We start from the raw sequence: 24,895 nt of genomic DNA, 5'->3' as shown, positions 1-24,895 counted from the left end.
TGATGCGATTGTACTGTTTTTGAGGAAATCTTTTATCCTTGGTGGTCCCATACAACACATTATGCAGAAAATTCATCACTTTATAAAAAGGTATTGCTTAAAAAAACTGTAAACAAATCATAACAGTATTATTCCCTTTTGGGTCAATTATTTTGGTTCATCTACATATATCTTGTACAAAAGAAAGGGTCAATTGATAAAAGTTGTGCACATCGATTGAGTTCTCCTTGATTCAGAACAAATTCCTTTGCTTTTCGTCTACTGCATGTATCGGCAACATCAGCCAGAACAGTTAAGTGCTGCAGCTGCCAACAAAACTCTACACTTGATCATAGCCTACTGTGCTGCAAAGTAATCCTATAATAATGCAAAGTCTCTGTTCGGTCACACCTATGCCATTTTACGTACGATTCCTGAATCCTTCAGGAAGTGTAAAGAGCACGCCTGCGGGTGACCTAACGGAGACAGATGTTTTTAATTAGGACGGATTAATGGCCGAATTTGTGATGGCTGTGCAGATTAATGGGCGAACTTGCGATGCTGCGTAATGGCTGCACAGCCTCCACCGATCACGCAGGGGTATCACTGCGCGGGTATTCCGATAGTGTAAGTGAGAATGAATGGCAAGAGCGCATCTTGTCAAAGTGCTTAGTAAAAACATGTCGAATGTTTAAAAGAAAGTACCTATGATACATACTCGACAACACTCCTGACTCGGTCACCAGGACCACGGAGGAATTTGGACTACAAGACCATACATTTACTTTGTACATACTTACTCACAGCTTCAAGAGAAACACGGTCATAAAATAGACTGTATGATAACTGTACAATTTACTATAGTTATAACATTACTGAAAATACAGAGGATTCTCTACAGTAAATACAAACATGAGGCCTGTCACACCACACCTCTCAGTTGTAACAGTGTAGAAGCAGCTCATGGCAACTGCTTTAGAGTTGAGTGTCATTTTCTCATTGTGCTTAAATAGTCGGCTCCATCTCTGTTGGGGCCCGGTCAGTCAGGTCAGCTGATCCTGAGTCTGAAGAGCTAACGTTACGTTAGGTGTCGACTTGTGGTAGGAACATTGTCATGTCGACAAGTCTATGCAAGCCCTAAGCAGCAGTGATGTTGATTGAAGGAAAGTGTTGGGACAGAGGAAGCTCAGTTCACAGACTGGACTCTCCAAATGTCCGCCTGCACTCCATGCCCCCGGCTCCAGGGGGCCGGTCGCAATTGTGTGTCAACTTAACCTGGTTGGGAGTGAGACGATCGTATGCCATCTTGTACTCACGGTCAAATGCATCTACAAAGAAGAAGTAGGGCAATGGTTAGGTAAAACCGAGGAGGTAAAATGGTCCTCACTCAAATCTTCATTGTCAGTGCACTTGCGTTATAATGAGAAAAATTTGATTAATTCGCCTAAAGCGGGTTGGCTGTGGATATGAAAGGAAATCACAGTCCTAGCTTCCAATCAAAGAAAAACATGACATCTTACCAATATTAATGTTGCTCTTGCCCAAAGCCACCAGAGCAAGGAACAGTATATCTCGGTACAGGCTCCTTTAGGGAAAAGACAGAGTCAAGCAATTAAGACTTTTGCTTCATATCATCTTTCCCACATCCTGGTATATGTAGAGTAAAAATCAGCTGCTCTGGAGTCCTTACCGCTGTCTCCTAAAACCCAGCTCCAGCCCCAGGAGCTGGATGATCTGGCTCATGGGCTGGTACACATCACTCTTCTTGATGCTCCTCACAAAACCCTGGAGGAGCTCCACGGTGAAGAGTTGGCCCTCTTCACACAGCCCAGAGCGTACTAGAGAGTTAGCACCTACAAAGAGAGAGAGAGGGCAGAGAGGACAAGAGATATGTCACCCTGATCAAAGGCTCCTTCATCTCCATCACTCAAAAATAAACTGTGAAAGCACAGCATTGTCACGGAGGACATGGATCAACTGAATTATGCATGATTTCCATTTACTTTATATTCAGTTTTTGATGTACATGTAAATATCTGACTTTGATCTAACTTGCCAGCGGAATAATTTTGGAAATGGGATTTTGCTCTTTGAAACATATTCCATCACAATCTGTCATAAATATTATATTTGTAACCTACAGTGTGTGTTCCACAGGACGTAGCAGGGCTGAATTCTGTCTTTGTGCAACTTCAGGTTGTCCCACATAATCCTCACAAACACGTGTTTACTGTCCTCCGACGACACACTCGGAGAGGTCTGCATGGGTAGAAAGCATGGGAAATTAATCCATTATTCCATTTCCTAAAACAGAACTGGAAAAACAGTGTTTGTGGTGGTAATGGGCCAAAATACACACACAACTACAGATGGCAGAGCTGAATAGAGACGCCTGTCTGCTTACCTGGTCTCCGTGGCGACAGTGTTTGGAGGCCAGGATAAGAGCTGGCAGGTTGCTCGGCAGCTCCAGCCTCCGGAAGTAGCCCAGGAGGTTCCAGAAGAGGATGGGGTGCTGGTCCACCACGCTGGGGGAGATAAGGGCCTGCTCGCCCTCGTTCACCAACAGGCTCTCCAGCTCCTTCCACAGGACCAAGGGGCTGAGGTAGGGCACCGACACCGGGTCTGACATTCCAGCACTCCCACTGCTCTCCTGCGGGGGAGCTGTGGATGTTTGAGGTGCACAGGGTGTGGCAGACACGTTGGCCACAGGATCGAGTGACACAGACGTGTCCTCCTCCGTAACAGGATCACTTTCCTTACAGGACCTGAGGGGAGACACACAGAGTAGATCTGTTTAAGAAAAGGCCACAGGGATCGAAGATGTTCCGTGTCTTTGAGTGTGTGTATGTGCCTGTGTGTGTGTGTCCATGTCTGTGTGCTAGTGCCTGTCGAAAAGAGTAGAGTGCCAGACTGTCTGGCAAGTCACTACTGTTTGTGCCCATAAGAAATCAATGACATTAGACCTCATATTATTACCTAATTCTATGCAAAACAATGAAAATGGTGGATTTAAGTATTCAGTATTTGTGTCCATATGTATCTTTGCCATTATGTATATTTGTGCATGTGTGTGTGTGTGTAAGTGTTCTGTCTAAGATGGGGCATTAACCTGCCGAGCGCTCTCAGATCTTTGATTTCGACGTTGAGGAAGGGCAGGAAGGGTGTGCCACAGAAGGGACAGGTGCTGTTGAGGTTGGAGTCGTTTGCTGTCCAGCCAGCCATGATCTCCTCGTCATACACCAGACAGTCACAGGTCTTACAGAGCGAACAGCTGGACATCAGCACCTACAACCCAGCAGCAGGGACATTTTGCATTCATTACACACTGAATCAGCCTAAAGATGAATACTGATCAGGTTTTTCTTTACGTGACTCACCTCTATGGAGTAATTGTGAGTGAGATGGAAGCGGCTGGTGTCGGGGGAGGAATCTGGAGTGTGGGGACCTCTGGAGGGAAGTGCCAAACCACCTAGATATGATGCAGAGTGACATGATTAGACACACAAATCCATAGCCATTAGCCAGCATTTAAGTCAACTACCAAAACCCACGGCTGTCATGTACCTGTATATGTCTGGCTGAAATGAAGCAAAAGTGGAAAGCCTTGTATTATGAGCAAATCTTTTGGGGTAACAGCTTGATTGATGATGATGTGAATGAAATTAGCAGCAACCTAATCATAGCAGTACAGGTCTATTGTGTGTGTGTGTGTGTGTGTGTGTGTGTGTGTGTGTGTGCGCGCGCGCGACTGTGAATGCACCTGTGTGCAAGTCCATGTGCTAGCATAGGCCTGTGTCTGACTGCACAGATATCCTACACTGATTATTTAATCCTTGGGTCTGCTGGCCTAGTTTTCCACAGCACAAACACCCAACTCTACATTACTACGCCCGACTTTTACTCTAAATTTAGAATGGTAAGAAGAAATAATTTGCTGTGTAACCAATACAGAAGTGCAGTTCAAATAATTATGTAAAGCCACTAAATGCGTTCATTCAGCCCTACGAGATGCCAGAGTGATATACGTAGTTTTGAGCAGTGAAGGAAGCCACACCCCCTCTCTGTGTGAACACCAGGCGTTGTTGTTTCCAGCCTGCCCAAACGTGTTCATAGACAGAGCTTGCGAGCATTTGTGGATCAACCTGTGACTGTGTTTGGAAAAAGGAAGCCGCCATGACTGTGAAGCAAGGTTAGCGTCTGTATTGCAGCTGTGGGACCACGCATTTGCAGTGTTTTGTTTCAGTCGGTCGGCACCGGTCTTGAAGCCGTGCGTGTTTCACAGAATGTTTGTGTTTACGTTTAACGCTACTGCTCTAGCGCGACATCTAGTGAGCAAAAAGAAAATCACATGTAGTGCCTGTAAGAAATGCTTTTCAAATGCTTTCATTGTATTGTTCTAAAAAGCAATTATCTCAAGATACCAAGGACATGTATCGATGTAAGACCAAAACAAAGCAGCTTTGTTCCAACAATAATGATGACTCTGCAAAACGAGTGATGAAGGATGTGGTACAGACCAGAGAAGGAGTTATGTCTGAACACTCTGTTGGGGGTACTGGGGCTGCCCAGGTTGCCCCCTCCGGGGCTCCTCCTGAGTCGGGACACACTGCCGCGCTGCGGGGAGGTGAAGGCATCTGGGTCCAGATAGGAGTCATTATCGAACAGTGACAAGCAGTCTGCCTCCCCTGAGGTCAGCGAGGACACGCTGATCTGGTCACAGTTTGCATCCTGCGGGAGAGGAGGAAGAGGACAAGGCACAGCCCATCACCAGACAACCTGGTCGAAGAATGATTTCAGATACAGCCAGATTACTGGACTTAAACATCGGCCCACTGAGATGTTATCAGAGGTTATGAAGGGAATATTTGTCAGTGAGTAATGGTGCACTACCAACCTGTGTCAGTGACGTCTGGGAGGACAGGCGAGAGTAGAGGCGGCTGGCCTTCTCAGCCACACCCTTCCCCGCTGATATGACGCTGCTCTTGAAGATGTCCAGAGTCGGGCTAAAGAGAGAGTCCCTGGAGAAAGACGAGGTGGAGGGAGTGGGTGATGAGGGGGAGGCCAGGGAGGAAGGCCTCTCTCTGTCTTTGTGACAGATGCCCAGAGGAAGCGACGGGGACGGCTTTAGCCGCTCCTTGGGTTTGGCAGGCAGGGCGAGGTGCGTGTTGGAGCGGAGCAGAGGAGGGGGCCGGGGGGAGGCGTGAGGTGACGTGGCGGGGTGGAGCAGGGGGCTGGAGGGGCTCTGCAGGTCCATACTGGGGGTGCGGCTGCTCAAAGGGCTGTTGACGTTGTTCATGTACGTCTCGATCTCCTCGGCCAGGTCGCGACGGGTGGCGGGCGTGTCCTCCTCACACTCCGTCTGCTCCTTCTCTGTGGCCATTAGAGACAGTGGATCAAAGCCCGTCTCAATACCTGTCCTGCTCGCTGTCCCGACACTGCCGCTGACACTCCTTTCTAAAGACACGCTGCAGGCACCGGGCCTCTCCACTGTACCGCTGCAGCTCCCACGCCTCTCCACCAGGAGTTTCTGTTTATTAGCATCAGTCGCCATCACCTCTTCCTCTACCCCGTGCAGTCTTTTAGCAGATAGGTGGTGCTGCTTGGCGGAGCTGAGGTTCTGGGCACTGCGCCGAGCAGGTCCCTGTCCACCAGACAAGTCCAGAGACTTTGGCCTCTGTGTCTTTGGCAGAACTCCACATGGAGTTCTGGTGTCACCACATGAAGGACTGGAATGCAGCCTGCTGCCATGACCTATGAGAAAAACATATGCAGAAAGACATTTATAATAGAGTCACGCATGGATGACGTAAAAGGCTATGGGATTTTAGAATGGGGATTTCGATGAAATGCATGAAATAAGGTCTGTGGTTAACACAAGCTTATGGGAGTGGTCATTTGTGTTCAGCAGGATAATCTACACAAATGACTTTTTTAACATTTTCTGAAAATCATGTAATCATCGTGTGCATTTACGCTTCAAAAGTCATAAAAGTGGTCGACGTTTGTGAAGATTATCCTGCTGAACACAAATGACCACTCCCACATGTCATGCATTTAACCGAAATCCCCATTCTAAAACCCCATTCACTTTTCCCCGTATGAACCGAAGTGCTACTTCCGGACTCATTCCTGCGGTACTCTATACAGAAAGAGTGAAAAGCGGCAGTTATTAGCACAATCATGATGGCTTGATGAAGATGCTTCTCTGGGTGGTACTGACCTGCATTGGTGGCTGTTGAAGTGGGGTTTCTAATACAAGGAGAGGTGTTGCTGATTGGAAGTGAATCCTCAATCTCAGGTGCTAGAGATTTAAACCACGCCAATTTGTTAAAGGGATGGTACACACTAAAATACTTTACTACAGAAATCTTTGTATTAATTTGCTGCACCGGTATACTCGTGCATAAACAGTTGTGCATTTGTTATGGAAAATCACAGCTTTGATGAAATTCAATCTTTCTGAACAGTCAGATGTCACCGATGTTGGGAATTACAATTACAATTAACATGGCTGCTGCAGTTTGAGCCAACAGGCCCCTGAACTACACTTTCTGCGTGCCAACTGCTGAACATTTACTGCCAATGAACAGTGATTCATTTCTGCCATCAGCAAAATGGTTAATGGTTACGTGGCAAGGATTAGAAGTAGATCTATGCCAATCCAGAACTCACTGAATTGCCTCTGTCCCTTGTCCTCCACCAACGGGGTGTTGTCACTCTCTCTGCCAGCCATCCCCTCCTCTTTGGACAGTGAATCATAGCCTTGGTCTGACTGGCCACCTGAAAAAGAAAAATTAACCTTACTCTGAATACACGAATGTCATATTCTCTCTCCAGCTCTCTCTCTCTTTCTTCTCTCTCTCTCTCTTCTCTCAGAAGGAGCTGAGTGAATCAAAATCCATCTCTTCAGTCTCCCAGGATCCTTTAAGAGACAACTGATCTGAGAGTCTTTCTTCTACAGACCATGGTGACACTCCCCAAGGCTTACAGCACACTCCCAGAATAGAAAAGCAGGGGCAGGAGCTCAGGAGTTGGAATACAATCTTTTGAAAAGATTATGCAAAATATGCACAAGGTCCAACAGAAAAAGAGCAAACCTTCTCTACTGCCGTTTAGATTATTTGCATGGAATTTCTGCTTTACTCAGTTGCTTACTTCACTAAGGATTGTGAGCACTTCAAATTCAAATCCATGACATTGTAATTAAATATATGGACTTGAGAGCCTTAACCTACTCCCCAGGTTTTCTTTATTGTAATTTACTGAAAACATAGGAGACATATCAAGGTTGAAACAGGCTTGACAAGCAGGCCTATTGTAAGTGTTTGAAAGTGATTAGGAAATGTCTGAGTTTTTGATCCTTTAATTGGACTACAATGGAAATAGGTGTCGCAAAGGAGAACAGCCCATTTACAACTGTCTATATCTAGTATACATTCCCCCAATCATGTTGTAATGCATGCTGTGTGTATCTTTTTTATTTATTTATTTAATTTTTTACATTTACTCATCGTTTTGCATCATCTTTAAAATACAAACTTTGTGCCAAACCTAGCTTGAAATTAACTGTCGTCCCGGTTAACCAAGACGCCCAAACACGACATCATGGATGCAACAAGAGAGGTTGTAACATGTTTTTGAGGTATTATTTCGAGGAGGAGGCTTCTTGTGGGTGTCAGGTTTCTGACACTAAGCAGAGCGTAATGTAATGTGTGCACTGATATGAAAACACTCAACTCTGGTGAAATGACAAACAAAATTAAGGCTACGTGTTTACTGTGACGGAAATATTTTTTTATTTTGTGCTTGGGCACATCTCAAGACTGTGGATGTTGTTTTCATACTACAAGAATGAATAGCAGCAAATTGCTTCTTCTGAAGAGATGAAAACAGGCCCTGATATCTCCAACTAACTACGCTGACTGAGTGCAGACAACAGTAACAATAATGGAAAGGAGAGGGACCCCTACATGATTGGCACAAACTAAAACGCACGCACGAACGCGCACGCACACGCACACGCACACGCACACACACACACACACACACACACACACACACACACACACACACACACACACACACACACACACACACACACACACACACACACACACACACACACACACACACACACACACACACACACACACACACACACACACACACACACACACACACACACACACACATTCCTCTGTGATGGTGACAGGAAAGAGACCAGCCAATAAGTGAAGGCCAGTTCAGTACCCTATTTTTCCACAATTAGGTGTCAGGCTTCACCAGACATTTGGATCCTACACTTTAAGTAACACTTTCTTGTGTCTGGGGTCACATATACATTATTTGTGTTATAGCATGTGTTTTCTACAAATCAATTCAAATCAAATGAAAAGCCAAAATTATATTCACCATATTTAAGAGTGAAAAGGCGAGGAGTGAGGAGCGACAGAATGAAGTGACGAGTGAACTAATAGACAGAAGAGAGGAGTAGTGTTGTTACCTGTACTACATCCATCATCACTGAAGTCCATTTTAGTGAAGTCGGTGTCAATGGAAGTGCGCTCAGCAGAGTCATTAGCACTGTCCAGACTTCCATGGCTGACCGTGTCAAGATCACTGGCGTCTGAAGGAGGAGAGCAGAATTGAGAGTGTATGAGAGTAAAATACATTAGTCTACTTTCAGGATTATACAGCCTGGCGATATGATTACTGCAATGATACTGAACAGTGTGTAATCATTATCATCCAATGCAAAGATACAGTACATGGATGTTTTAAAAGGCATACAGCTATCATCATGAGTAGATATCATTCAACATAAAAGAGATGCCAGAATCTGACAATTAAGCCTTCGCTTTATTATCTTTTTATTATCTTTTCAGGCTCCATCTGGGCCCTTCTTGATCTAACTTCTTTCTCTATCTTTCTAAAAAAAAAAAAAAAAAAAAAAAAAACTAAACTTGTACCACGGTTCCTTCAGATGTTGTAGTTGTCATAGACTGTGTTGCATATAGTTGATTGCTCTAGTGCTGACAAAAATGTGTTATTGTAAGTCGCTTTGGATAAAAGCGTCTGCCAAATGACATAACGTAATGTAATGTAATCTTACCCCCCCCCCCCCCTCAAATGTTACAGAGAGCAGAGTGGGAGTTGAATCACTCACATCAAAATGCAAATTGTAGCTTCACAAAACAATGACAGAACTCAACACTGACTTAATAATGAAAGAGCCTTTATCATCTATTATTTCTTTGTAGACTGACTGATCGGAAACTTTATATCACGACACAGAAAATCCACTTTCTTGAAGTGATTGAAATGAAAGTGAATAGAACCCTATCATGATACAGCGTTTTGGTGAAATATGCATGATGTTTTTTTATTAGGTTTCCTCACACACACCAGTAAGGTCATTAGAGTCTCACTGGGCTGTTGTGGGAATATGGCACTGACAGCATGAGCAACCTGTGTAGTGGGGAGGAAAACCTCTTTCCTCCGTATAATGGATGTCATGATTGAAATGGGAACAAGAAGGATGGAAGCTGGGGCGAGGATAAACCTGGTTATGAGCCCAGAACGAAGGAATCTTCCCACAAGATCAAAACTCATTTATATTACCATTCAACCATTCAATTCAGATGATTAGAAAGTCATAATTGGCTGGAAAGCTGAACTCAGTGCAATCTCAAACAACTTTACTCTTTGGTATGAGGCAATATTGTTTCCTGCTAAGTAAAAGTATGAGAGGGTTTTCCATTATATTTGGGATTTTCTATTGAATTACTTTCACTGACTATACTGCAGTGTGTATTTGTGTCTGGTTCTCTGGTCTTACCTGAAAGTTGAGGATCTCTGAGCGGCGGCTGCTGTTTCCTCCCCACCTGCTTGAACTGGACCACACCCAGGATCACGTTCCTCAGCTTGCCCCACAAAAAGTATCCTCCTCTGGTGGTGGAGGGCCAGGTGCTCTCCAACACCGCCTGGAGCAGTAAAACAAATGGTTTGTGATCATATATTTTCAGTCTCATATAAAAACAGGATGAACTGAACTAAACAGTTAAACTTAGTTTGTCCATCTCTGTTTGTGCCAATGGCGCCCACCTTGTTGTAGTAGCCATAGGTGATGGCATTGGGTTGAACCCCTGCCTTCTTCATCTCAAACAGCACCCTGACAGCCAGGACTGGCTGGCTGTACTGGCCACACAGCTGCAGCAACACACGGTAGCACACCTTGGACAGAAGAACGTCCAGATGTTCATTATGATCAACACTGAATGTGTGCACTATATTCATTTCAGCATATTCTACTCTTTGTATATATTTGTGTGGTTTCTTATATTTTGCGTTTTCCTACCTCATCTGGAGCCTGCAGCTTCTTATCTTGCATCTTCCTCAGCACGTCATAAGCCATGCGCAGAGCCCGGACCTTAGAGTGGCAGGTGCTGACGTAGGCTGGAAGACAGATGAACCACAGGCCATAGCAATGGCGCAGCAGACACTTGGACCACATCTGAGGCATCGAAGAGTAGGTTTTGGCCATCTTCTGAGCCAATTTGATCTCCTGAAATCAAACAAAATCAAACAAAATAACCAAATGTAGAGATGATTTCCTAACCCCTTCCATCAGTGACTAGATTCACATTTTATGCGTATACTGTATATTTACTCTTATTCAGAGTAACATACAACGGGTGTGACAGTAAAACAAGCTGACCTTCCTAGACAACAAACATTATAAGCAAACAATAGTAAGGAGTGTAAGGGTCAAAGCCACAGTGCCTGGACAATGCAACACATATTCATGTGTTCTTAGAATGATCATGTATTATCACTTTACTTTACTTTACTTTATTTCATTTGGCAGATGACTTTATCCAAAGCGACGTACAACAAGTTATTTACAATAAAAAACCAACAAGAATACAAGTCAGAGACTAGCAAAAATAGAATAATATAAACAGTAAAACAAGGCAGTGACAGGATCAGAACAAAGGTCAGTTCATGAAGGAATACCGAAAGGTGAGTTATCAAAACAAGCTTCAGTAGGTAAAGAAATAAGAGCCAGTGAGGACAAAGTAGGAATGTTTATTTTCTTTATGGATGGTATTCCTGAGCAGCCAGACAAACAATAATTTATCATTCACCCCTAAGGCTAAATACAAAAGCAATGGTATTTATTATTTCATGTACTCTCAAGAGAATCAGACTATTTGTACGGCTGACCTGTTTGGAGCGTCTAAAGATGGCCGTAGGGCTGGCTGGGCTGCCGTGGCGCGGGGCCATACTCGCTGATGGAGGATTTGGTCCTTCCAATGGCTCCAATAGCTTAGCATTCAGCACAGGGAAACCAGAGTAGCTGCAAAAAGAGACACAGACTCTCAGATACTCGGACATCCTTCCTATATATTTTATTATAAAAGGGAGCATGTGGGCAATCTTTGTTCTCTCTCTGTTTCCATTTTTGTCCCACTGATGATGTCATCAGTGATGTCATAAATCACTGATGATGTCACAGAGAGTTCCCCAAACTTTTGAGTAGCCAGTCAGATTGAAAAAGTAGCCGGATCATGTTTGCGGCGTTTGTTCCAGTGGTCCTTTTCCCAATTAATAAACAAACCTCAAATATCTATCGATGAGTGTGACAATTGAAATAATAAACATTCTTATAAAGGCCCAATGCTCAATTTAATTATAAATAAAACAATATCCATATTGCAAAACACAAACAGGCAATGTCTGTTTGAATGTCTGATGTATCTTGTATGTTGCGTTCAGGTGCACTGTAATTGTGAAATAATAAACATTCTTATAAAGGCCCAATGCTCAATTTAATTATAAATAAAACAATATCCATATTGCAAAACACAAACAGGCAATGTCTGTTTGAATGTCTGATGTATCTTGTATGTTGCGTTCAGGTGCACTGTAATTGTTTTTTTTTACAGTGTATAAAGTAACCGGTAGGCCAGAGGCCAGTAGGCGGAGAAATCGCAGGCTCCCGGGGCTTGGGGAACTCCCTGGATGTCATCAGTGATGTCACTTGAGCAATTGAGGCAACTGATGATGTCATAGTGACATCACCGATGACCAGTGATGTGCGAGCGCGGGGCGAGGCCGCCCAGTGATGACATCACTGAGCTGTAGTGGCCGAGCTGTGTATGCGAGCTGCAGGGCCAGCTCGGCGAGCTGCAGGGGGCGAGAGAGCCAAGGAATCGAGCTTGCGTAGCGTGCAAGAAAACATCAAAAACACTGGCAAAGTCAAGACATGTACAGTCCAAACCCTGGAAGTTTGAGCACCGACATCCAAAAGCAATGTGTTCCAGCTCAAAAATAATAACAAAGCCCTACAGCAGTGACTAAACTCTCCAACAATAGAGGCAATTTCAGCTAAGTCTCTCCCTCGGGAGCTGTATTGTGTGCCGTTGCAGTGACGTGCTGTTAGAGTGTGTGCACGCGTTTCATGTGTGTGAGACTGAGAATGAGAGAGAAAGACTGTCGGAGCCATGCTTGGGAGACAGATGTGCAGTAGCCTGGGTAAACCCAGCCCCCAGTGACCTGCTCTCAGGCTGGTCAGACCTGCTCACGAGTCACAAGTAGTGACTGAGAACTCTGAGAGCAGGTCCCGTGGGGGCTGGGTTTACCCAGGCTAGATGTGCAGTGCGGTACCTATATAGCACAGAGGATGGGAGACAGATGTGCAGTATGGTACCTATAGCACAGAGGATGACTGTGAGACAGATGTGCAGTACAGTACCTATAGCACAGAGGATGGGAGACAGATGCGCAGAACGGTACCTATAGCACAGAGGATGGGAGACAGATGTGCAGTACAGTACCTATAGCACAGAGGATGGGAGACAGATGTGCAGCACGGTACCTATAGCACAGAGGATGGGAGACAGATGTGCAGTACAGTACCTATAGCACAGAGGATGGGAGACAGATGTGCAGTACGGTACCTATAGCACAGAGGATGACTGTGAGACAGATGTGCAGTACGGTACCTATAGCACAGAGGATGGGAGACAGATGTGCAGTACAGTACCTATAGCACAGAGGATGGGAGACAGATGTGCAGTACAGTACCTATAGCACAGAGGATGGGAGACAGATGCGCAGAACGGTACCTATAGCACAGAGGATGGGAGACAGATGTGCAGTACAGTACCTATAGCACAGAGGATGCTCCTCTCCCTGCGGCAGTGGGGGCAGCTCTGGAGGGTTAATATAGACCGTGTGCTCGCTGCAGTGGGATTCATCCAGTTCAATCAGCCTGGTGTCCTCTGGCCGTTCACTGTCCATCTGGTTTGCAAGAGAAACACACATTCATCATTGATCTACCCTCCGTTCCTTGATCCCCCAAGCTATGCTAAAACACAAAGCCATAGTTGTGTTGTCTAGGGACTTATGGGAATCTGATCTCAGACCTCAGATCAGATCAGATGTGAGGGTCAATGCGGACAAACCGGCATCAGTAATGAGTCCGTCCATATTGGGATTATGGCCTGTGTCCCCACTCCATTTATCTAAAGGGCACAGCCAAGGCAGAGGTTTGATCATTGATCAAGGGCTTTTTTCTGTTTGCATTCGTACCGCCAATAGGAACCATAGGAATGATGAACTGAGGCCAGTGGTTAGCTTGCTAACCGCTACTAGTAGCTTCACGGCAAGTGAGTTCATGGGGGATTGATACTACTTTGGCTAACAATTAGCTAGCTAACATTAGTGGAAAAGAAAAGAAAAGTATGTAAGTATGAGCTAAAAAGGTTCCTCTCAACGACGTTCTAAGACCTATGATGGTTCCTAGTTCCTGCAGTGCGAACACAACAAAAAGGGGAGAGTTTCTCCAACTGTTTCTAGAACTATGAAAAGGTTCCTGCGGTCCAAAAACATCTAATGTGAGGTCACTTGGTAGGGCTGGGCAATATGGATCAAAAATCATATCTTGGTATTTTTAGGTTGAATGGTGATGCACGATATATATCTTGGAATTTTCTATGAAGTGGTCTAAATGTTCAGTTGTAAGCCAAAGCCATGATGAGATGTCACAAACACTTTTAGGGCTTGGCTATGGACACAATCAAATATCCCAATGTTTTTGACCAAATTCCTCAATATCGATATTGCGATAATATTGTAGGGATGACTATTGGTGCTTTCCCAAAATATTTACACAATGGGATTTTTCATAATTAATCATCAGTAATGTGGAAATAATGACTAAGTGGGTAAAGGCAAATAATAGAACAGCTAGTCTGGCAAGTTCAGAAAATGACATCACTTTTACTGTAATGCAGCCTTTAAAACCAGGAAAAGACAACACTTACGCCATATCACGATATTCAAAATCGAAGATCATCTAGTCTCATATCACAATATCAATATAATATTGATATAGTGACTACTGGTCACTACTGTATATCAATATTGCTCAATGACCAGCCCTATCACTTGGTTGCATTTGAGCAGTTGAGTATCTCTCTCGTATTACTGTGTTACAGGGTTGTCCACTCAGTCGAGTGGATGATTCAGTCAACTGCCTCTCTCTGACATCTACGCTTCTATTCTGCTTCATGTTGTTCATTCTAAACCTAAGAGGTCTTTCTCAATCCCCTTCTTGTTGGCAACCTCAGCAGCAATGAAGCTGAATGAATCAATGCTTCCAAGAAGTTCCGACCATTACTCAATAAGAACCACATTGACCATTCATACAGGAGTTCTGACAGTTCATGGGAAGCGACAGTTCCTTCCTGATTGCACAAGTTTGCAAGTTTGTTGTTGGAGTGGGGTGTTATATGTTTTGTCTTTTTTCCTGTTGGAGAAATCTGTAGGCGTAAAAGCTGTCGTCGAATCCCCCAATGCTTAGGCATCTAACTGAGAATGCACTAGTCCAGATCCCATAGGATTTGAAACACCAAAAGTCATAACAGTTAAAGTGCATTCAGGATGACTGTGTCAGAACTAGTAAGGATCATTGCTTCTGTTTTTGTCTTTCTCAATCCCTCTGCCGCACACTTCAGAGAGGCTGTTGGAGAGGCGACGATGCACAGAGTTAATGTGGGACGACAAGAACAAATAATTAATCTCATTATCTCAGCGTCACCTCGGACTCTACAGTAGTTCTGCATAACCTCTCGGTGTAGTCCATTCTAATGCCACTTGATTCAATAACGCACACTAAGATCGCTAACGTGCAGGGACAGCTAAAGCGCACGCTAGCCTATCCTTTCATGCGATTTCAACTTCACTGTCTCTCCCCATGATTTATTCATAGTGAGTACACAGGCATGCGCGCGCGCGCACACACACACACACACATTGAGTGGAGCTGAGTCTCAAACTTAAAACAAAGAGCTTAAAACACAAAAGGTTTAGACTAGAAAATGGCGAGATCTGAAGTTTTGGAAGCTTACCTTGGCTCCAGTGGTGAATAGCTACCAGCAGCAGAAAGAGAAAGGCACATAGCAGAGATGAGAAGAAGAAGTTGCCAAAAGAAAGGCAAAAGAATGAAAGAAAATTAGGACAACAAGGCATTTTGAAGAAAGAGAGACAAAAGCGTAGTGCTAGTGTTAATGAGTGGCTCAAGGGAAATGTTGGGGTGTTAATTACTTTTTGCTTGTTTCTATTACGGTAGTTCCTGCCATTTGCTTATTAGTTCTGCGGCTGCCAATAACTTCAAATAAAACAAGACAAGACATTAGACATCTTAATTCGAGAGGTCATGTAATCTTTTCTCTAAAATATATATATATATATATATACTGTATATATATATATATATATAAAAAATTGCGATATTCGGGAAATATCACAATTTTGAACATCTGCTTTCAGAGGCTGTAGCAGGCTCAGTTTTAAAGTCAGAGTGACGTTTCTGGTATTATATGAAACTAGAAGACCTAAGGCATCGATTGGTACCAAGCATGTTATGGTAGCATGTTGGCAAGGTGGCTATATAACACTCCAGATTTTGGCTAACTTTTGGCGAAGTTCAGTGAATGGGCAGAGGCAAGACCAAACTACTCTCACTGGAATATTGTTCTGAAACAGCAGAAATACATCTCTTCTGTTGAATTGTTCCAACCACACATTGCGACACAGATGAGCAGCCAAACTCACCTTATCAACGCACTCGTCGAAGAAAGCCAGGCTAGCATCTTTATCACTGACAAAGGAGCACTCCTCTATGAAACGGATGAACATTTGAGTCTTGGTCATGAGGGAGTAGAACCGCTGATGGGAACGGTCTCTGCTCTTCAGAAATCCTGGGAAAGAATAACCACATAACGACAGGTGTATGAAGATGACAAGTGGGTGACCATAAAGACATCAGTATCAGACTGCTTAGCTGCTTATAATTACACAGCCTGTCGGTCCCTTGTCAAGCTGATACAGAATGGATAATGTGTGCATTCGGGGGTCAAGGCGCGGACGCTTAGAGCAACAATGAAGCAGCCACACTTACAGGAAATAGAATCCTGCTGCACGAAACAAGTTGTTCTCCGGTTCTCTGCTGAGTCGGCTTGCGTAAGAGCACACAGATGTGCGGAGAGATTGCGCTGTTAATCACAGTCGAGTCTCTGACATGTCAACCATGCCTAATTTCCACTGATGCTCAAAGCTAAATCCCAATGAGTCATTACAGTGGTGATTTAGGCCAAACTTTGATGGTGTGGCTCCAAACCCAAACTCCCTGACCCACTACACAACTCAGTTACACGAGGGCAGGGCAGCGATACAGCATGTCAGCGTGTTTTATAATGACATCTAACATGACATTCAACTCGCTCAACAAGACTGAGGTCTGTCTGACGAGGGGACCGCGAGGCCTACCTTGATGGTCGAAGAGGGAGCTGGCGTCGGTGGTCTTCTCGGAGGGGGCCTGGGTGATGGGCAGCAGGTAGGAGCGGTACCCCCGCAGGATGGCTGCCATGAAGCGCAGGAAGGACTCCTGGATCTCCAGCTCCAGAGTGTGGAGGCTCTTACCGCCGTCGAGCTCGTCGTCCGTCACCGCGTGCTCCATCTGCACATCCTCCCTGTTCAGCTGGCCACCTGAGTGTTAAACGTGAGACGAATGGAAACACCTGAATGGGATATTGTGAACACCTCCACAACACATGGTCACAAAATATTCAGTGGAAGGCGCTACGAAAAATTGATTGGTTCCTTTCTGTTTTGCAGTTCAGCCTATTTCACAGGAACAAGGGGCAATACATTAGCTAACCAAACAACAGCTTGTTAGTCTCTTTACTGAAATCTATGTACTGCTTGCAACAATGAATGTTAATAACGCTGAAGACATTTTTGGTTAGCTGGCGTGACACTTTTAGGAGCTTTTACCACAATGTGCCAAATGTGCAGTGAAGACAACTAGCAGAAGGTCAAGAAGAAACCTCGTTCTCCACCACAACCCTAATACACTTTCTGACTTTCCGACTGGACTCACCCTCGATGAGCTGCTGGTGGAGCTTGGTCAAGGTATTCAGAAGATGTTTGCAGGCTCTCCTGGGCAAGATCTTCCACGTTAAAGCCTTCTTCTCATCTTTCCTGAAAACACATATGGTTTTCATTGCACGGGGAGGACACCCATAAAACAGCACTGAGAGATATAGGGAGGGAGACAGACTCACTGACACCAGTACTGACAATTTAATCTCCCCACAAAATATCTTTTGCATTCATGTGGGAGACCAGCAGTACCCCAATGTTATTTTGTATGCAATAAGAATATTTCACATTCCTCTCGTTACATAAGGGAGGCTTTAGCTGACAGATACCGATAACCTTGAGAAGAACTTCAATGATCCTATCCTCAAAAGAAACTCAGATAAGAGAAGACCATTTTAGGGTGGGTGTGGCCATCAATCACAGGGCGGCTGAGGTCAGAGGTCACTCACTGGTAGATGGTGTTGGTGTCCAGGTCCACACAGCTGATGTCAGCGGGGGGAATGTACAGGTCGAAGTATCGGGAGTCCACGCCCACAATGAATGGACATGGTGCACTGAGGACATCAGCCAGGGCCAGGGGGCACAGAGGGATGTAGGGGCACGGCCAGTGGAAGGGGAAGATCATCTGAAAGGTGGTGGAGATGGCTCCATCAGTGCAATGCATCGATAAGATCCAATATATGGTGACCACAGAAGAGATATAGCTGATCTGACACAAGGAGCTAAGTAGCAATCTTTCTTCCTTTCTCCTCTTTTTTTAATATTATTTATGCACATTTTGAAGAAGACATTTCAGAGGTGCAAATAACCAAGAGAGTATTCTTTACTGTGATTCTGGGAGCTTTGGTGATGTCTCAGCTCTGCCTCCTATCATACCAATAATCACAATCACAAGTATCATTGTCATTGCATTCTCTAGTTCTTCCTCTCTAGATATATCTGACAATTTATGTATCTCTAACATTGCTGGTGCAATTGCCTGGCCCTTATTGAAATTATGTATTGAGCTCAGTGAAACATATATGTATTCAGTTGCCCATAGTATGAGGTGTCTTTGGACTTTTAGTCCATTTATAATACGAGTGTCTGTTCATACACGGGTACGAATAGCCTTTATGAGCTTTTTGTGTGCCCCTTGTTTGCTGTGTGTGTGCTGCACATCAGCAGACTGGGGCGACTAATGTCTTCCACATGTATATATAGCCTATAGATATATTTTTCTATATATAGACATGATTTGTCACATATATAAATGTTTTTAATATAGCCAATTGGCGAATTACGGTTTCACATATTTGCACTGTTTTCTTTTCTACACGTTTTCCTACTTCTTCTCATTCTCTACTTGTATTGTGCTAATTGATTGATTGAGCTATGTGTTTAGGGGTGGGTCATTCTAGCCTGGGTAAACCCAGCCCCCAGTGACCTGCTCTCAGGCTCACCCTGCTTGCTAGTGACTGGGAACTGAGAGAGCAGGTCACGTGGGGGCTGGGTTTACCTAGGCTAGGGTCATTCTACCATACGGCCCGCTACAAAGGTGTATGACATCACTCTCATTTTATGAATGAACCTGATGAAGCGCATCTGCAAAATGCGTTGTTCTGATATCTTTTTTCAAATAAATAATGAACCTTTGAAGTAAGTCGGTCTTCCTGCAGTTTTGTGGAGTGTGTGGTCCCTCCCTATATGGACCTGTATCCTGATACCTTTTTTTATCCAGTATATATAAGGATTATTGGTGTAAAGAAAAAGTGACTCACAGACACAAGGGCCTCTGTAACACTGGTCAGCACAGCTGGACGGAGGGAGTGAACCAGGATCTTGTGCTCAGTGACGGCCAGTACCAACAGAGTGGCTGCGTTCTTAGGGCCCAGATTCAGTAGTAACGTGGAGAGGCTTCCACCACTACCACACACACACAAACACAAATAGACAAATGGATCAAAATCAAGATAGCATATATGTTGGCATATGTATAATGTTGCAGTTTGACTGATATGTCAGTAGTACCTGAGAGGCAGTGGAGACGACACAGGCTGACTGAGTATCAGGCTGTCATGTGGAGATAGCTGGGAACGACACACAGGAGAGTTCTGGTTTTACACAAAGTACTGATAATCAGAGGGTGGGGGGGAAGGAACTTCACGACTATAGTGTATTGCACATGGAAATATAGTCATATACTGTATCACCCCCCGAACAAAGCATACACGCAGATGCAGAATTGAAGCTATCACTTTACTCACGCCAAATTTGAAGTTTCAAGCTCACCTGCACGAGGATGCGTGGTCTCTGAGTGGAGGGGAAGGGGACGGTCTGCATGAAGTGAGAGATGTGCCTGTGGATTAAAAAAAAAAGACAACAGATCTGAGATTCCTGAACTTTGATCCCGAGACTAAGACTAAGACTAAATCACCTTTGACCCAGAGTGACCCCACAGACTTCAACAAAGTAATAACGGTGCTCACTTTTCAATAGGCAGTGCGTGCGGCCCAGAGATGGAGTATCGGTAGAGGAAAGTGAGAAAGCTCCTGAAGGACTCGAAGAAGGGCCAGTGGGAGAGCAGACAGATGCTCTTGTTGCTGTGGACACTCCTGGTGCCATCAGGGCCAAGGTCAGAGCTTTGGAGGCCCAGCTGAGACCGCTGACGCTCAGTCAAACTCTCCTCTGAGTATGGCTCATAGAACTGGATGGCTGCACCATACACCTGCACAAGAAGGTGGTATAAGTGTGACTATCCACATAGAGAAACATTGGCTTGCTAGAATGTAAAGTTTAAAGCAGCTACGAGCAAGATTTTCGATTGTTATTAAACAGTATAATTACAATATTGATGCATCACATCTTACCTATAATAGTAGCTGAGACCAAAGCCGTGTGAATCGGAGATTGCTCTCTTAAGTCTGTGTCTGTCTAAACTCGCGTCAACAGGGGGCTCTCTCTCTCTCTCTCCTTACCGCCGGACCGGCTAAACCCGGAAGTGAAACCCGGAAGTGAAACGCAGCTGCCTGCATTCCCCCGTTCGCGCTGCCTAGCAACATACCATAAACAAGGAGAACGCCATGCATACTCTCGCGAACATCTCTCATTATATTCTAACAGGTTTTTTGGAAGTTATTTTGTGGTTATGGCCGAAGTGGCTGCTGCAAACCGTTTCATTTCACTTCCTGATCTGCCCTGGCCACAGAGAGACTGACACTGGCCGATTCACTCAGGGTTCAAGCGAGACTACTCTGCGTTGGTCTCGTCTACTATTAGAGGTAAGATGTGATGCATTGATATAAAATTTAGACTGTTTAATAACAATCGAAAATCTTGCTCGTAGCTGCTTTAAACAATTAAAAGATGTTGTTAAAAAGCTCAAGTAATGTAAGTTTGATTATTACAGCAGAGTGAAATGTAGTTCATATTCCAATTAATGTCTCTGCCCCACAATAACCCATGTAGCCTATTGTCACATTTTTGTATAGCAATATAGTGAATTTTGATATATTGTTCCATCGCTAGCATGTACACACACACAAAAAGCCATGGTAACATCCTGATGCAAACGAAGACACGAAACCACAACAGTGATACCTACGGTACTTCAAAATGCAATGAAGCACCTTATATGGACAATATGATAATGTGGCCACTCCTGTAGGGAATTTTCATCAAAGGAAAAGCAGCTAAAATTGGACAGTATATATAAACATGCCAGGCATGCCAGTGCCAGGAGACTAGAGGTTGTGGGAGCAGTGTGCACTGAGGCATTTTGCATTGAATTGTGCACCGACCTAAGTGGTGGATGAGCTATCTATCCATTATTCAAACGATCCAACTGCGGACATTCCTTTTATGCTGCATTGCTTTCAAAGGGCACCACCTTTTAGTATTCCAAACACAAACGTCAGACTATTTCTGATTCCAGTCAGCATTTAGAAGTTGATTAAGACTGTCCACTATTCTTAGAAATACTACTCATCAACAAATTACGGTAATCCAGAAGGGACAATTGCTATGGCAGAGAAAGAGAGAGAGAGAGAGAGAGAGAGAGAGAGAACTGAAAGTGAAATGTTGCATGGACACAAAAACTGAAACCAGCTTTGGGGCAAGCGCATAATTAATGATGATGTGACTTAGCAGGAAATCATTCCGCGAAGTCTGTAAACAGTGGGGATTTCCTTTGCAATATGTGTGTGTGTGTGTGTGTGTGTGTGTGTGTGTGTGTGTGTGCGTGCGTGTGTGTGTGTGTGTGTGTGTGTGCGTGTGCGTGTGCGTGCGTGCGTGCATGTGTGCGTACGTGTGTGCGCACGTGTGTGTGTGTGTGTGTGTGTGTGTGTCTGTGCGTGCGTGCATGTGTGCGTACGTGTGTGCGCACGTGTGTGTGTGTGTGTGTGTGTGTGTGTTGTCAGCTTCTGTGCGATAGAAAAGAGAAATGAGACAAACAGTGCAGCTTGGCATGGCAGAGTGAAAAAGATGAAGAACATATTTGTTGCTAAAGCCAATGTAAGTAGGTGGTTCTACCTTTTCTCCAGAGGCCCCTGTCAGTACAAATGTGGAAAAGACCGGGAGCGAATGTTTGGTGTGAGCTGGCCAGCACTCGATGGTCGTCCCCATGGGCAGGCAGAACATAGGCACAGACTCGGGCAGTGGGAAGGACTCATAGTCCTCCTCGGGGTACCTGCACAGGAGACCTGTACACAGATACACACAACACTGACTAACACAGTCTTCACCTCCATTCTTCACATTGTTCACACGTTTTGATATTGTTGGCTATGTCTATTGTTTTCCGTGTGTGGTACTGTATTGTATGGTATTTTATTTCATGTATTGTGTCACATTTTACCCAACCGGTGAAGCCAAAGGCAAATTTCCAATGTTGTGGAGAATTATTCTATTCTATTCTATTCGTTTCTATTCGTTTCTATTCGTTTCTATTCTATTCGTTTCTAAATGGTACTTACATATTTACAATCAGGTTACTCGTCTCAAAGCATTCTAAATTAAGCTAAATTCAAAGTACAAATTCCATATGGTTTTACCTGCTTTGTATGCAATTGTGTTGGCTTTAGCCAGAGACTTCTTGTAACATAGGTAGACTGAGGATCCCCACTGCAACATGGGAAAAGACATAGACCACCAGAATTTAGGGAAAAACAATTCATTGTTACTTGTCCAGATACAATAACAATAGTGCATTGTTCTTCGAGCTTTATCTCACCATGCTGCTGTTGAGGTTCTTGTCCACCTTGCAGAAGGTGTGGGGCGGTGTCTCCCCTTTGCCTGGGATGATGACGCAGACATCGGTGACGGCCAGTGACGTGTGGGGCTGGCTCTGCGGGGCACGGCGGTACGTGATGTAGATGCGCTGGGAGGACGAGCTGCTAATGTTGGCCGGGCGACCCGAGGGCGTGGTCTGGACTATGTGACATCCAGACTTCAGCTTCTCCTTCCACTCATACAGAACCCTGAGATATACAAGGCACGGTTGGTGGCGGCTTTTAATATGAAATTCACAAGTGAGACAAACCGGGCTTAAAACAACCATTTGGTGATTGTGGCCGCACCGGTGCAGCATGAAGTTACTGGGGAGCCTTTTTAATATAACCCCTGCAGGGTCAAACCAGTGGATGTGCATAAAAGTAGCTTAGTCTACAGTGACCCAAGATGGGCAGGTGATTAGTGTAAAGGCTCAGTGACTGAGGATTATTACTCACCCAAGGTCCGTCAGCGGAGGCTTATCTCTGCCTCGCTTGAAGCACAGGAAGATCTGCGGGCCTCTGAGGGTGGCTCCGTTGAGGTCTGCAGAGAGGCCAGAGGGGGTGCTGTCCACACACGTGAAGCCCTGGGGTACCTCTTCGCCCAGGGAGCGGATCACCACCGCCACATCGGTGATGGGGGCTTTGGGTTTAGCGGACCTGGGGCAGGCGTCGTCGAAATGGAGCTCGTCCTCCAGGGGCTTGGGCGAATCCGTTAGTCCGGCGACCACAAAGTATTCAGCTACACGAGGCCCTTTCTCCTCCATCATTTCCCATTCCCACACTGTGGGCTGCCGGCCGGCGAGGGAGAGAGAGGGGGAGGGAAGAAGCAGAGCTTCAGTTATGCCTTGTCATCAAATTGCTGGGTATAGTCTTGAATTGAAAACAAGAGAAGAAGCCTTTGCCAGCAGGGAACGGCCTTGCCTGGAGCGCCTAGGTCCAATACATCAGTATCACCTTTTAAATCACTCTTTAAAATTCACTCACTATTTGCTGTATTAGTTGTCTTGCTTTACTAATTGTCAGAATGAATGTATGCCACGCAGCATCTAACGATAATAATATAACTTACATACTGTAACCTGCATGACATACACTACACTGAAGAAAATAAAGAACACTACCGTATATAATGAGAGCATCTGGAAGTAGTTAGAATGCATTCCTGTCTTGCAAAAACACCATATTTCAACACAAAATATGGGAGTGCTTAAGACCATGACCTTGCTATATGCCATGACCGATTATGTAAAATAAAACACATGCCTTGTGAAAAAAAGAACTGAGCATGTGTTGAAAGGTAATGTACCATAACCAAGGTAGGGAGAGACTGTGCTGTGCCGCAGCAAAAACCTTGACTTTTGCAGAGCTCTCGAGAGCCATATTCAGACGGTATATTCAGCAACGCTCAACAACAGTATCATGAAAATAGAAAGAGGAGAGGAGCGTGTGTGGGATGCATGCTACTGGGGGAGCCCTCTCTGCGCTGGGCAAGCTTATTGTGAGTCTGTGTTATCTCTCTCAGCAGTTCCTCCACACTCCACCAGCAAAGTGATAAACAGCTGCCTATTATTTTCCCTCTTGGATATGAGGGAGTTCGCGTTAAGCTATCGCCTCCTCTCTTCTGGACGTGTCACGTGTCGCTAGGAATCATGGCGTACAAGAAGCGCTGTCCATATCTCACCTCGCCCACTTAAAGCTTTGGCCTCCACTGGCTTCAAGGCTAATTGCACTGTATGCCGTTCCCCCCCAAAACCAAAGCACTGCTTGTAGGCCCAGGGAATGAAACTATATAACATGTTAACTAACATGAAAACATGGAAATAGTAGGGTACTGTAGTAAGCGCTTTGCAGCATTTATGGAAGTCATGCGGTGGGAATGATCCAACCATCTGTGATTGATTTGCTCGACATCCAAAAAACAGTTAGCTTGAGTTACATGACTACAGTATCCGAGCCTATCAGAAACCACTAGCCGACCAATAATAAAAACAATAAGCCTATCAGAAACCACTGGCCGACCAATAATACAAACTATAAGCCTATCAGAAACCACTGGCCGACCAATAATACAAACTATAATAAAAAACAATTTGCCAAGGAATTCAGTGCGACTTTCCTATCTGTTGTACCTGTAACTCAGTGGAGGCAACAATCCCCCCCTCCCCAAATTGTGATGGGACTATTGCATAGTTATTACAAAGTTGTTTATGGTCTTA

At 44.7% G+C, this 24,895-nt stretch overlaps 1 protein-coding gene across 1 annotated transcript; it reads right to left on the bottom strand.

Annotated features, from left to right (window-relative positions):
* Positions 1-953: 953 nt before the first annotated feature.
* Positions 954-23,446, bottom strand: dennd4a (DENN/MADD domain containing 4A; the record flags this gene model as incomplete). The annotated part of the gene is made up of 30 exons (XM_083654651.1): positions 954-1,307; positions 1,500-1,564; positions 1,670-1,832; positions 2,121-2,238; positions 2,384-2,744; positions 3,089-3,264; positions 3,357-3,448; positions 4,497-4,707; positions 4,874-5,730; positions 6,200-6,280; positions 6,652-6,759; positions 8,483-8,605; positions 9,818-9,962; positions 10,084-10,212; positions 10,337-10,543; positions 11,206-11,338; positions 13,151-13,284; positions 15,396-15,416; positions 16,102-16,247; positions 16,816-17,034; positions 17,429-17,529; positions 17,880-18,055; positions 19,191-19,335; positions 19,441-19,499; positions 19,702-19,768; positions 19,899-20,137; positions 21,940-22,109; positions 22,461-22,530; positions 22,640-22,886; positions 23,136-23,446. The coding sequence occupies 30 exons, from the start codon at positions 23,444-23,446 to the stop codon at positions 1,171-1,173; spliced, it is 5,211 nt and encodes a 1,736-aa protein (XP_083510777.1). The 3' UTR covers positions 954-1,170.
* Between the last annotated feature and the right edge of the window lie 1,449 nt (positions 23,447-24,895).

Source organism: Poromitra crassiceps (assembly GCF_964638095.1).
Source record: "Poromitra crassiceps genome assembly, chromosome: 18".
Classification (NCBI taxonomy): domain Eukaryota; kingdom Metazoa; phylum Chordata; class Actinopteri; order Beryciformes; family Melamphaidae; genus Poromitra; species Poromitra crassiceps.
Note: the sequence above shows the minus strand (reverse complement) of the source record. Positions and strands in the feature narration are given on the sequence as shown.